Source organism: Haliotis cracherodii, unplaced genomic scaffold (genome assembly GCF_022045235.1).
Source record: "Haliotis cracherodii isolate W230 unplaced genomic scaffold, xgHalCrac1.p SCAF_7, whole genome shotgun sequence".
Classification (NCBI taxonomy): Eukaryota; Metazoa; Mollusca; class Gastropoda; order Lepetellida; family Haliotidae; genus Haliotis; species Haliotis cracherodii.
Genome location: NW_027266330.1, coordinates 23230433 through 23245779, shown reverse-complemented (window position 1 = coordinate 23245779; position 15347 = coordinate 23230433). Strand labels below are relative to the sequence as shown.

The 15347-nt window shown below is 41.5% G+C and overlaps 1 protein-coding gene across 1 annotated transcript; it reads left to right on the top strand.

The window, feature by feature from the left end:
• The first annotated feature begins 2826 nt into the window (after window positions 1-2826).
• LOC139447666 (uncharacterized) lies at window positions 2827-13771 on the top strand. Its single transcript, XM_071229094.1, has 5 exons — window positions 2827-4326; window positions 4987-5121; window positions 8154-8332; window positions 9712-9799; window positions 11296-13771. The coding sequence occupies exons 1-5, from the start codon at window positions 2901-2903 to the stop codon at window positions 13686-13688; spliced, it is 4221 nt and encodes a 1406-aa protein (XP_071085195.1). The 5' UTR covers window positions 2827-2900; the 3' UTR covers window positions 13689-13771.
• Window positions 13772-15347: the final 1576 nt, after the last annotated feature.

Below are 15347 nucleotides of genomic sequence, written 5' to 3'. Positions count from 1 at the left end.
AAGAATATGTTTTGAACAAAAACAATATTTGTATATTTTTCATTTCATAATACATCATCTACGATCCCTTCATACCGGGTACCCACATGCCGCTGGGTGAAAAGAGGCATCGTCACTCCACGGCTTTTCCCCCGAGTCAAGTCTTCCTGAGAACACTCACCCATCCACTTCCTTTCCGCCGCCAACGTTGTTTAACCTCCCCTGATGCGTGTGCTGTTATGGTGTCGCTGTCGGGTACTTCAACAAAGAGATGTCAGTTTGTGCTGGCTACAGCCAATGGTCATTGAAACTATTGTCACTTTTTTTAGTTACTTGAATTTAAAAGTTAAGACTTTTTAGAGCAGTATTACTATTTACGTGAATGTTTGAAATGTGGAGACGTTGTTCTGTTTAGGCTTTAACTTGCATTTTTTACATGAATAGATGAATTTGGATAGTTTATAAGTTCGTGTTTTGTTTGTTGTAAAACGTCGTAGTGAGCACCTTGAGAAATAAATGAAATCGTGTGTTGAAATATTTGTTATACTGTTTGTCTTTGTCACATCCCAGTTCATATATCCACTGTGGCGCAGTTTCAGCAACTACAGCAACAACTCCATCAATAAAATGTTAAAATTGGATTGTTGTTTCCAAGACAGTAGGAATCAGTATGGTAGCAAAATAAGGCATCTGGAGATCTTAGTTGTATTTCAGAACACAAACCAAACAATTCTTTGTCTGCGTCACTCACTTTCCCTACCTGTCACTGAAACAGTTGATATGATAACTTCACACAGTCTCACGGCCAGTTTGTTTCCTATGACCGCGCATCGTAAACCAGCTGGTTCACACGCCCCAATTGTCAGTGCCTTTATCAGTTTTATTTTCATTGTTACTGTGCACTTCCACATCTTTCACTCAGTCGAGACAATTCCATCTGAAGCTTACTTAAAATCTCCTACTTCGATCGCTCATTCAAAGTAAGCCTCCATCAGCTTTTGCTTGCTGCTGCTGCACAAACTTGAGACAAATCTGAGTGAACACCGTGTCTTGTGACAGTAGGCGTTCCGCTAGGCTGCATCGCTGTCCCTGGACGAGCACCCTTCCTTCAAGCACTTACTGTACATGATGATGGTGTCAAACCCCGCATCCCTGCATCCCGAATACGACTTGACACAACCAGAAAACAACACCCTAGAACACAACTTCTAGAATAACATATTTACTTTTAATCATTGAAGAAAAGGTGCAATTTGAAGTTAAATTACTGAAAAAAATATTGAAAAATATATGTAGAGGACAATTTCTCGTACACCTTTGTTTTGTTCTTAAAAAAAAAAAAAAAATTAATCTGCGTATCAGATACGATTTGATTTGCATCCCAAGAACCATATTGCTGAGTCCTGAACACCTGGACCCCGAATTCCGCGTACAGAACGTGGGGTAGCAGCCTGTCATGCTAAAACTCAAAATGAAGCTAGTCTAGATTTTCCACACTGGGGCTCCTTTTCGGTTGAAATAATTCAGTCTAAAAATATATATTTGCAGACACTATATGTGTTAGCCTAACGTGTGTGTGTGTGTGTGTGTGTGTGTGTGTGTGTGTGTGTGTGTGTGTGTGTTTAAAAACTGAGGTGCAAGCCCACCGAGATACCATATGCCGCAGTTTCATATGGTTACCCAACTTCCAAAGTCAGACTGACTCCGAGCCGGTCAATCCTTGTTTTATATCCTTAATGCTGGACGCTAGGCAGGATAACAATTAACAAGTACCATCTTTTAACGTCTTTTGGTATGACACGACGTTCCAGTCTCCGGGAAGATGCTCTATCCACTAGACCAAAGAAGACGGTGAGTTCGTGAGTTCAATCGGGGTCAATAATCGTGATTTCTATTTAATGTTTTTAGTTTAGCAGTGTCAAAAGCATATCTCAACAAGCAGAAAACACAAATCATAATTTTCTTTTGAAGATATGTTAATATTGTCAGTCCTTTAATCCGTTCTACGTAACTGCGAATAAGTGAGTTTGGTTTTTATGCCTCTTTGGACAGTATTCCAGTTATATCACGGCGTGTCAGCTTGGTGTGAGAGGGAATGACGCAGCCATTAGACGTGTGTCACTTTGGTCAGGGAGTCTATAGAGAGGTCCCTCTTTGTTAGGTGAATCTCATAAACATATTTAGGGCGAATGATGCATTCGAACGCCACGACCACAGGTTCATGGCATGGATAAGGGAAGCAACTCTGAACAGCGGACTGCGACCTATAAGATGCAGGCGTGTCGTATTTTAACTTTAATAATCACGGGAAAAACTATCCTTTATTACAATACACATGTGGGTAGAGCAAACTATGTTTCTTAATATTCTAAATCCTTTGCTGACAGAAATTAATGAATTCAAGGCACTATAAGGCCTAAATACTGCGGACATTACTTTCAGTTTTAAAAATTTTAACACGTAGGGATCTGTGACATTTGAGCAGGGAAGCTGAGAATTATGGCTATGGTTCAAATCGATGCTCAATGACATGCTACTGCATTGTATTTTTTATTCCCTCAGCTACAATTCCAATAACTTCTGCACCTCCAATGAATTCATTAAGAGATGATATATTCATACAAATCTAAAGTGATTCCAGAATCATACTTTGTGTTTTCTTTTCAAGAAAGTTTTCACTAACTACATAATACACAGTGACATATGTTCATATCTTATCGAATTAATTATACGTGGTATGCTAGGAGTATCAAATATTAAAGTTACCTCCCTTTGTAAACTTTGAAAATGGCTGCCATTTCGCAAACAACGGGACGGTGCATCTTGTATACCGTTATATAATGTTATTGCGCCATTATTAATGTTGACATTTGCTCTTCCAACATCGCACAAAGTACCCACATTTTCTATAATTTAGCATTATGCAACTAAGCGAAGTAAGGATAGCATTTCCTCTCGCGTTCCTGGAATCCCTCCTGCACCAGACCTCCGGCTCAAAACAAAACACCAGACATTTCTCAGCCAGTGTCTCGAAACCTCGACGACACAAAAACGATAATAACCATTCTGATTGTGACATCGATGCCAATTTTACAGATTTAATCGTTCAGCTATGCTTGAAATCAGAAACATTCACTTGTGACAATAAATCGATCTCGTGCAATATCATAGACTGGGATGAAATTGTTGACATTGAATCGAAGGGAAGAAAACGCAAGACAAAAAGTAGACAAACTGCAAGTTGTTCTAAAGCTCGGAAACAGAAGACACTGAAAAATGAAAATGACGTGGGTGATAGTCAAGTGCCTGAATCAGAGTGCAATCGTTCTATTTCATATTATCTTGAAAAGAACGTCTCTCCAAAGAGAAAATTGGTTGACACAAGCAGAGAACATGGTAAGAGGCGTAGATTATCAGATGTTGTCACAGTTCATCAAACCAATATTGAAAACAACTCGAATAACAGAGACAATACTTTTGAATTAAACAATGTTCAGCATGACAATGACTCTAAAAGTGATGGTGACACAGGTAAACATGATGAAGTTAACAAACATGACCATGAAAACGATGATAAAGTGCAAAATGGATCTACATTTCAATTTGATGCGGATTGTGTGTCACATTCTGATTGTGAAACTGTTTCTGTGACTGGAGAGAGGACTAGAAAAATATCTTTAACTGCCAGTCATGATATTATATACACTGACAAAACTTACTTGCAAATAAGCGAGGTCATGCAGCATATTGATGTCAATGATCTTAAAGTTAACGCAAGTTCAGACAGTTGTCCTGAACAATTAAAACCAGTTTCGTTAGGAACTATAGACTTGAGAGTGTCTAGCAATTTTCATAATCACACTGTTACAGATAATGAGATTGTTGTTACTGAGAAGGAATTATCTGCAAACACCCATGATGAATTGAATACTGAGATAAACAAAAGTGTGAAATCTAAAGTAATAAATGTGGAAAATGTGACATCAGAATCCAAAAGTAAAGTAATGGCATTGTTAAATCTGAAGAAAACACCTCCGCAAAGTGGTCAAATGGTGAAAGACGTGAAGTCAACACTTCTGGTGGAAGAAGGGAAGACTCCCCTGTTTTACATTCATAGTAAGACTGCAGATCTGCACGACTGTGTTTTGCTTGGTCCGTTTGTCTTGCAATCGAGTCCCGTTCCTCATCTGCGCTTGACTGTTGCTGGAGAAATTGGGAAACTTGTGCCCAGTCATTGGACCTGGCGAGAACAAGTCAACAAGGATCCACACACAACACCATCCAGGAAACAAACACGGAAGAGATCCAAGACTGCTGACAGTCCAAAGAACAGAAAGGTTAAGTCAAGTGAGTTGTTGAGTCGAAAACTACTTATACTGCTAACTTATGTGACTCCATTATGAATGTGTTGGCAGTATTCCAGCTGTGTCATGAGCTTGTATCAGGGCCAGGCAGACTTGTGGTTAATGTCATCGGCAGTGATCCATGAGAATGGGTTATGTGGCATTAACAATAGATTGCTTGGGATTTTTATGTTAATGGTTAAGAAAAGGAACTTCTGTGTTTATTATTGCCTGATAGTACTGATAAATACAAGTATGACCATGTCAAGCTAGATGTTCTATTTGTCAAGTGTATCACTAAATGATTAACATTATTTTTTAAATTTCATTACACTTGATAGTGTTCAAACTTAAGCATGGAAGTCGATGGGTCCTTATCACAACCCTGATGCTGAACATGAAAATGATGACAGTCTGAATGATGGTTACTTCCCTAATGGTAGTCTGTCTCCAAGACCCCAGAGAATTAATTGAAAAGGGAATCCAACTCAAGTCTACAATGGTTTGGCAAGTCTAGATTGCCTCAGCTCCAAGTCAGCATTGTTGTGGGCTCCATTTGTATTTTGTTTTCATTTTGGAGATATACATTTTTAAATAAGACAACTTTATTTCTGGGACTAAGTGTTAGTCTAGACTACCCTAATGGTAGCACCGTTATTTGCAGATAAACAGCTGAGGCAGCCTGCTGGGGAGGATGGAGATCCCAGTCTAATGGCCGCTGGGGAAGAGAAACAGATGCAATGTGTCACATCTCGGACACATTTTCAACCTGGCACTCCAAAAGATGATGAGGACAATGGTGAGGTCAATCGGTTCTCTCTGATCTCTATGTAACTTGAAGGGGCCCACACGTACGGATATATATAGGATTTCATTATTTTCAGAATAAGGGTCCTTGGCATGCAATTTGGGAACAACTAGTCATTATTTTCCAAAGTTTAGGGGTATTTTAACATTGCATTTATGGCAGCAATGTAAAACTAATTATAAAAGCCTTTTTCTTCAGTCATTGTAATACAAGTGACCTCTACAAGGTATATACTGTAAATCTGGAAAGTTTTGCAAGCAGGAAATTACTGCAAAAACTGACACACACTTGCAATAGTTTCATGATGCAGTTATTTTTCAGACCAACAACAACACAAAAATGTAAGGAGGCATCTTTCTTTTAGGCTTAAAACAATAAGGAATTTGTTCTCAGGCAATGATTTTTGAAAAAAATAGTACAGGCGGATGGTGTTGTTTTTTTCTGCTTGTTCAAACTAGTATGTAACCAAATTAACAGTTGTGTACCATCAACCTCGGAAAGGGCCTCCCTACATAAACAAGCATACAAACTCCTATTGTCGCCATGACCATACCAAAGGATGCACAGTAAAGCAGTGTGCATGTAAAGGGAAGTAACTGCTTGGTACATCGGATCACATTTAAGTATTAGGGTGCACGGGTGGCCCAGTTGTCTAAGGCGCCACGATTCGCTGTACAGTTGCGTCCCCTTGACACACCAGAAACCTTTGATCGTGGATTCGCTCCGATTATGTTTCTAGGTTTGTCAGCACCATACCCGTGCTCGTGGGTTTAACCGAAGTGGTAAACGTCTGAGACCTGCATCACTTCGGGCTTTCCACCCACAAGCTGACATGCCCTGATATAACTGGAATATTGTTAGAAGTGGCATCAAACCCAACTCACTCACTCATAAGTATTAGGATTTTTTTGTAAAATGGAAATATAAACGAAATGTGCAGCAGAATTTAAAATGATTTTTAAATGCCTGAGAACCAGTCTATACTGTTAGATCAACACTCTTCTCCAACCTTCAGCATGCATCTGCAGTTTCAAAATCACTGACTGACACTGAGTCACCATTTCATCACACTGCTTCCTACTTATATATAATAACACATGCAAAAGTAGATTTGATCTTTGGTTGGTTGGTTGGTTTGTTGTTTAACGCCGCACTCAGCAATATTCCAGCTATATGACGGCGGTCTGATCTTTGGTAATCTTTACAGGGCTGCTAAACTTTCGAGACAGAGTTAAGGCTATTGTTAGCCACTCACAATAATTTCCTGGTGCAAGGTGTTCCAGATTTACAATAACATAAAGTGTGAAATTTGTAATTCAAATTCATGCATTTTCATAAGATATTATTTTACTGACATTTTTTGCAGACGTGGAGTGAAATATCGACCTCTCAGCAGGGCCCCGTTCCACAAAGCGAACGTAGCGCTAAAATGATCGTAACTCCCATTCTTTAGCATAGGCTTACGACAGTCGTAGCCCTACGATCGCTTTGTGGAACGGGGCCCTGGTCTAGATGATTATTTGCACATGGCCCATTAAGCCAGTGTTCGAAATAACTGCCTGCCCGTGGCTGGTAACATTTCTGTTGGGCCGCATGAAATTTTCCTCCACCTGCCCGACTGTCTGGCCGATAAGTTTAAGGATACTTATGTATTCAGTTTTATTATAACTCGTACATTTTCAAGTTTGCATTATTTCAGCTGAATCAAGACGTGAAAGGTCTCTTAGTTTTAACAATTTTTCAATATTTATGATGCCTGATTATGGGCAGGTAACTTTGAAGATGGGCATTCAACAGTTATGGGTCACCTGCCCGACTGTCTTGTTGTGTTTTAAGTATTGGAGAAAACATGCTTACTCGGTTTTGGTAGACAGAGCATGCCCTGGGAGAGGGAAAAACCAAGGGGGGGAAGCCTCCACGGTTTTTCCCAACCTCCAGGGCATGCTCTGTCTACCAAAGCCGAGGGAAAGTGTTTTTCCATACTTATAAACCGAAAAAAGAAACTTAAAACAAACTTTCCGTGAACCTTAGGAAACGGGCGTAAAATATCTGTTGCTGGCGTATGGATCTTGAAAAGGACATTCTAAAAACCAGTGCGGCTAATCAACACCTCTGTAGCCTCGTGGTACACTCACTGGGCTACAGATATGAAGGTTGCGAGTTCGATTCTCGGGAATATAAAGAAAACATTTGTCATTTGATTTTACAGTTCATTACACGTTACAATCTGAACGGAAGTTATATTAATAAAATACCCAGGACATTATATAAAATCCCTGGGATATTATAACACATTATATAGCAAATATGACTTGAATATCTTATAAAATCCCTGGGATATTATATAAAATCCCAGGGACATTACAACGTCCCTGTTTATGAGATTTAACCCGACTGGAAAGTAAAGTCTCACAATAGGTTTTAATGCCTATAGAAAGAAGTCTCTTACTTAATAGCGATCCCAATGAATAGGTTTATAAAATGAATTCAAACACAGCATTAAGCCAATACAATTAATTGTGCAGAGTTACATCCCTTGTGTGTCAGAAACCAATGATCCTGAGTTCTGATGGTGTTTCTTGGTTTGTATGCACCAAACCCTGTGGTAAACTTCTAAGACCTGCATCACTTTGGGCTTTCCACTCACATCAAGCTGACACAAGATGACATGAGTGAAATACTGTTCAAAGTGGTGTTAAGCCAAACTCAGTCATTAAATAAATAAGACCCATGAAGGTCCAGGGTGGAATATATCTTCAGCAACCCATGCTTTCCGTAACAGGCGACTATTTTTGTCATAAGAGGCGACTAACGGGATCAGGTGGTCAGGCTCGCTGACTTGGTTAATGCATGTCATCGATCCCAATTGCGTGGATCGATGCTCATGATGTCAATCACTGGATTGTCTGGTCCAGACTTGATTAATTACAGACCGCCGTCATATAGCTGGAATATTACTGAGTGCGGTATTAAACAAACAAACAGACATTAAATAAATGATGTATATATCGTGTGTTCCTCAGGAGATGCAGACTCCCCGGCAGCTGCTGTATCACCAGACAGTGATGAAGACTGGGCTCATCCTTCAGATCCGACACTACATGATGATGCAGGTCCTGACAAACTTGTCATCCCGGAACCAACACACAGAGTTACTAAGACTGGTCCAAAGCCAAAGACAAGTAAAACTGAGCCAAAAACAGTGAGTGTTCATTTGACCATGCTCAAGAATCGACAAGTTTGTAAAATAACAACAAGAATCATCTGTTCCCTTTGGTTGAAATATTGCTGATGTGATGTAAACCTGATTTATCTATCCCTGCTCTATGCTATGTCTTACACACTCTCCTATTAGGGGGGCACAGGTGGCCCAATCGTCAAAGGCGCCGCGATTTGCTGTGCAGAGTTGCTTCCCTTGGGCATGCCAGAAACCTATGATTGTGGGTTCGAATACTGGTTCGAATCCGATTATGTTTCTAGGTTTGTCAGCACCATCCCGTGCTCGTGGGTTTCACCAAAGTGATAAACGTCTGAGACCTGCATCACTTCGGGCTTTCCTCCCACATTAAGCTGACACACCGTGATATAACTGGAAAACTGTTAAAAGCGGCGTTAAACCCAACTCACTCACTCACTTTGTTCCCATGTAACCTGTTCAGGAAACTCACTCACTCTCCTAGTAGCATGGGGGTACGGGAGGCTCAGTCAACGAATTTGTTGTGCTGAGTTGCGTCCTTTTGGACATACCAAAAACCTATGATCATGGGTTTGTATCTAGGTTTGCCCCCGATTATGTTTCTAGGTGTGTGTTGGCACCATACATGCCATGATGAGCTGACATGCCCTGATATAACTGGAATACTGTTCAAAGTGGTGTTAAACCAACTCACTCACTCTACACTTTGTTTTATACACTCTCCTTGTGGCATGAGGGGCATGGGTCACCCAGTCGTCTAAGGCACCACATTTTAATGTGCGGAGTTGTGCCCCTTGGGCACAGTAGAAACCTGGGTTGGTGTGGACTTATCCTACCCCTGATCTTCACGGATCATATAGCATGAACTCCATGTGCACCTCGTCACACACAGAATCTGAAAAACACTATTTTCCTGCCAAATGCAGGATCACCAGACAAGCTTAACTAACTCTGCACACATGGCAACCCAAAAATAATTTATTTTCTTCCTATTGACTGGAGTTAACCTAAAACTGTAGAAGTTTTGTCATTATGCCAAATAGGTTTGTTACTCATAATTTTGAGTGAGTGAGTGAGTTGAGTTTTACGCCGCTTTTAACGTTATTCCAGTTATATCGCGGCGTGTTAGCTTAATGTGGGAGGAAAGCTCGAAGTGATGCAGGTCTCAGACGTTTACCACTTCTGTGAAACCCATGAGCACGAGCACAAACCTAGAAACATAATCGGGACGAACTGGGATTCGAACCCATAATCATAGGTTTCTGGCGTGTTAAAGGGACGCAACTCTGCACAGCGAATCGAGGCACCTTAGACGACTGGGCCACGCATGCCCCCAAGTGTTTTTGATTGTGAGCATGAAGCTAACTTATGATTTCCTCTTTCAGAAATCTAGCAGCAAAACAGAGGCGTCGGTAGACTGTGAAGATGAGAACACGGAGAAGGAACGACCTTGGGATGAACAGGATGGAGCGGGTGAGATATTTGGCACGTTTCAGTTTTGTGGGAAACCAACCGATATGTGACTCACGGATGTTTCTTAATTGTAACTTTGCAGTAAAGATGAAAACAAAATATAGATGCTCACGGTTGGTAATGAATAATACCACTGTCTATAGTAAGTATTTCACAAGACAAATGTTGATAATTTTTACTAAATTCAATTGTAGCATTCTGGCTATAATATTGTGAACTGCTATGCATGAGGCTAAAAAAAATAATAGTCTTGGGTCTCAGGGACCGCCCGCATCATCATAAAGCCTGCCACACATTCGTTTTTAGTTCTTTAAAAAAAAATTAAATATCCTTATACCTAAAAACAATGCGATCCAATAAAGCATACAGTTACATCCCCTTACATGCGCCTTGCTTTATTGTGCATCTGGTGTTGCCGCATTGGTGTTGTGGCGGCAATAGGACTTTCGTATGATTGTTTATGTAGGGAGGCCCTTTTCCAGGTTGATGGTACACAAGTGTGTATTTGGTTACATACTAGTTTTTGAACAAGCCAAAAAGAAAATACCGCCCGCCCGCACTATATTTTCATAAGTCATTGCCTGAGAACCAGTTCTTTTATTTCTTTAAGCCTTTTATCAGTACTACAGTGACATCGGTCCAATTCGGACTCGGTTTTACGTCATGGTCCGGATTACACAAATTCCATTCGAGACACAAGTGATTTCAGTAGTAGCTTATGATACTGTGCTTTGAATGCTCTAGAAACACCTTGATCCAGTGGCTGCCATACAGAGGTACAGTTAGGAGGCAAAAATTCAATGATCATGTTGATCAAAACGATGTTTGGATGAGGTGGGACTTTATCTATAAACAGAAGAATTTTCCTTCTCTGCCTACACATTTGTCTGTTCAAGTAAAAAGTTGGAAATTCCTCCAAGCCTCCAAGATTAACCGTCCAAGTAACTGGAAGCAATTGATAATGACAAGCTTTGTTTACCGTTATTTATCAACATACTCATAACAATTAATCTAATTAAGCTAAGTTTCTCATTATCAGGTGATTAAATTCTAATTCGGTAAGTAGACAACAAAGTGTTAAGATCAGCAGGATTACATGCAGGATTAGCATTGTCGTATTAGCTGACATGACTGCGCTTACTTCAAAGTGAGAGAACATCCGGTCTGGTCCGGTTTGGTCCAGTCCAATTCCGACAACTTCTTTTCAATAGTAAATGGGTTGATGCGACCATAATTTTAGCCCAAAGTGGAAAAAGTCTGAATGAGAGAGTTGTTGGTCAGTTTGAGTAATGATAATCTATTATGAAAATGAGGGGACCAGAGAAAAAGTCTGGTTTCACTGAAATCCGAATTTGACAGGGTCAGACTTGGACAGATTCTACTGTGTAAGGTTCATACTATCCACCACTGGTTCAGACTGATAGTTCACAGACTGATATATCTAGCTGTATTATTGCCTACTCATACGATAATTACGCATACATTATTCTTGATAGATGCTGAAAAGCTGGAGGCAGTGACGGAAACAAACACTGAAGTGACCAAGAGGGAGATCGGCCCAAACAGCCCAACTAAACGCAAGCCGAAGCTGAAGAAAAAGAAAAAGAAACTACCCAAGAGAGGCATAGATGCTATGTACAAACGGCTGGAGAGCTACTGCATAAAGATAGTCCCCGAGACTGGCTCAGACTTGTGGGGTCCCGTCTCCGATCCAGTTCAGATACATAGCAGTTGTAAATTCTGCACCAAGTCGTTCCCCGATCCGCTTCTCCTGGCTGATCACACAAGGAACATACACAAAAGTCAGCCCCAGTACATGGACTTTGTCAGAGAAAATCGGTGCAAGATGAAGCTGAAGTGTAATTTGTGTGTTGAAGACAGGTTCTATGGCAGATGGGAAAGTTTTGGCCAACACATGCGAGACATCCACACTGAGAAGCTGATCGGAGAGTCGGTCCAAAAGATAAAATGTACTCTCTGCGATAAGACCTGGGTGAACCAGAATAAGTACGATCGACATCTCAAAGCAGCTCATGGAAGTGAAAGATACCTCTGCCATCTTTGTCCGGCAACATTTAAGTGGGAGTCTTCTCTCCAGTGCCACATCAAGGGCATCCATGAAAAAGAAATGGATCACAGTTGTGAGATTTGTGGGGCAACGTTTTCACGGAAGTCGTATGTGAAGAATCACATTCGGAAAACTCACAGTGAGAAAGGTCATGGAGGTGTGAGAAGGTCACGGGGCATCCATTGCTCTCTGTGTGACCTCCGTCTGGACAAGAAGAAGGACATCACTAAACATCTCATCGAGGTTCATCAGATGGACAGAACGTGTAAGATGTGTAAAGTAAAGTTTGACACTGATGAAGAGATGGACAAGCACACCAGAGACTTCCATGGTAACGCCCTGTGTCAGCATTGCCCCTACTGTGGGTCAGGGTTCCAGGCTCGGGACAACATGCTGAGACACATTGCCAAGGATCATCTCAAGATCATGCAGCCAAAATGCCCGCTTTGTGAGAAGCAGTTTGACTACAACACAGATCTGAGGTTCCATCTGAAGAAGGACCACAGTTACGGGGACCAGGATCATACCTACGGTCAAGCTGAAAGTCTCAAGTCCATCGCGATACTCAAGTGTGAACACTGCGACAAACCCTTCTTCTGGGTGATGGGCATGATAAATCACATCCTGGCCAGTCACATGGACAAGTTTCCCCATGAGTGTAAGGAGTGTCGACAGAGGTTCCTGGAAGCATCCAGTCTGCAGCATCACATGGCCTTCCGACATATGACCATTACACAGGGAAGGGGACACGGATCTGGGAGAAGAGGGGAAGGTGGGGGCAAGAAACATGATGGCAAGGAGAAGGTGCTGAAGACTCCAAAGCTGGATCTTCATCAGGACCTGCTTCAGAAAGGTAAAGATGGTAGAGGTTTTAGCTTGTTGACTGGGAAAGAAATGCCAATGAAACCGAAAGATGGCACTGTGAAGGTCATTTCGGGGAACATGTTTCCTCCGGAAGATGGAGCAGCCCCTGTGTCAGTTCCGGACATTCATGGAGGTTTCATGTCAGGTCAAATGGATAGGAGATCTACTGCTTACTCTTCTGCGGAAAGGTGGACCTATCCGGCCAACCAATGGCCAGCTCATGTCCAGCAGAATCACACAGTCACCATGACTGGACAGGACTTCTTGAACAGTGACGCTGTAGTGCGACCAGAGGAGACATTGTACCATATGATGAACTATGCTGGAGACAACCAAGATGTTCGGGCTGATCCCTCGGGCATGAGGACTCAGCTGCCTGGGATCAGAGAAGATCACGTGACTCCTGTTACGTCTGATCACGTGACTCCAATCAGATCTGATCATGTGTCTGTACGTTCCATAGAACAGATACCTTTAAGCACCACAGAACATGTGCCTGTACAAAACACAGAACATGTACCGGAACGCAGCACAGAACACTTGCCAGTACGGACCACTCAATATGTGCCGATACGTCCCAAAATACCTGGCAACATGTACCAAGAGCAACCTAATAGAAGACCTGGAAGGTTAGCCGCCAGCCAGCGAATCGTAATGGCAGTCAATGAACGAGCTCGCATGCACACAGCTGTCGATCGAGGTATTGTACAGGGAGCTTCGGAGAGAGTTCTCCTGCAAGGGGTGACCGACCAAAGACTTGTCCATGGAACCAGTGACCGGATCGTTGTTCCGGGGCCAGGTGATCGTGGCATTGTTCATGGGGCAGCTGTGCATGCTGGTGTCCACGGGAGTGGGGGAGATGGGCAGGTGATCACTGCAGACAATCTCATCGGGTTGTTGTCCGAGTTTAATTCCCAGCAACAAAGTAATCCATATTTCCAGACTCAGTTCTTCTGATCTGGGTTTTAAACTGTATGGATGGAAGAACCAAGAGTGAATTGGTTTCATTCCTCCAATAGGGGTGATGTCAGAAGTCCATTCTCAGTATCTACACCGTAATATATTTTTTGTGGTTGGGGGGGGGGATTGGGGGGGCACGGGTCCCTTGGACACGCCAGGAACCTATGATTGTGGGTTCGAATCCTGGTTCGCCCAGGTTATGTTTCTAGGTCTGTCAGCACCATACCCATGCTCATGGGTTTCACTGAAGTGGTAAATGTCTGAGGCTTTCCTCCCACGTTAAGCTGACACGCTGTGATATAACTGCAATACTTTTAAAAGCTGCGTTAAATCCAACTTACCCACTCACAATATTTTGGGATGCACAAGGCCATATTGCGATACGATCACAATATATTTTATAATTCTCAATTTTGAATTCAGAAGCAATCTGATACATTAAGGTATGAATTGAAGTTCATAAATGGAACAAATCAAGATGCTGGTACAACATAATGTTTACTCAATAAATATGCAGCTATCTTGGGCCCCCTGATGCATGCTCAGGGGCAGTGAAGGCACTTGGCAAGTATATAAGATAAAACACTACTTTAAATCAGCCGATATGTCAAGCATGAAAAAATGATATTGTGATACGTATCGTGGAGAGAATGAACCTCAATTTACGGATATACCGATAATACTGCACACCCTTAGTACTGATAATAGGAAATAGGTACAAACTTGCTAAATTGCTTGTGTGTACCCTATTCTTACCCCGGTGCAGTCCGTGTTGCTTGTGGACCAGTTGTATTATACAGTATAAGTGATTTTCTGATTGTTTATTTGTCATTTTATTTTGTTTGTGGTTTTGTTGTTATGTTAAGGAAATATTTTCACATTATGTTTTATAGCAAGTGAATAAGTTTGTTATATCAGACAGTCAATAAGAAACTGTTTGCATCTTTGGAACCTGTATATTTATATTGAACATGATGCTAAGGTTTTTACTGTATACTGCTTGTACACCAGTGTGTTCTGTTAAGTGGTGTGTTCTCAGTGAGGAAAGATAAGTATTCTTGCTTAGCATCCTCGTCATTACTCAAGAAAGCATATAGTAGTTTGATTTTGGGATGGTGTTAAGCTCCGTAATCTTCAGACATGCATGATGCAACACACATAGAAGTTCTACACATAGAAACATGCACTAAACGAACTTGGGTGGTGGAACTCTCTGACTTGGTTGATACCTGTCGTCGGAATATTGCTCAGTGTGGCATTAAACAACAAACAAACAGAAGTGAATTTGTAGAGAAATATAACTTGATCCTTGAGTGCAGTGTTCAAAGTGAGATTTGTAACTGTCAGATATTGTCCATACTTTTCGGGTCTGTACATAAAGGTATTAACTACATTTCTCCAGGGGGGGGCGGGTAGCCTAGTGGTTAAAGTGTTTGCTCGTCATGCCGAAGAACCGGGTTCGATTCCCGACATGGGTACAATGTGTGAAGCCCATTTCTGGTGTCCCCCGCCATGATATTGCTGGAATATTGCTGAAAGCGGCGTAAAACCATACTCACTCACTCACCACATTTCTCCATTGTACATAGGAACATTTTGCAGTTTAGTCGTTATTTTTAACCAACGAATCAGTGTTGAAATAAAAAGAAATATCAG

Coding starts and splice junctions, on each gene's coding strand:
- LOC139447666 (XM_071229094.1), top strand. CDS start 2,901: ATGCAACTAAGCGAAGTAAGGATAGCATTTCCTCTCGCGTTCCTGGAA. Junction 4,327..4,986: donor GAACAGAAAGGTTAAGTCAA/GTGAGTTGTTGA, acceptor CGTTATTTGCAG/ATAAACAGCTGAGGCAGCCT. Junction 5,122..8,153: donor AAAAGATGATGAGGACAATG/GTGAGGTCAATC, acceptor TGTGTTCCTCAG/GAGATGCAGACTCCCCGGCA.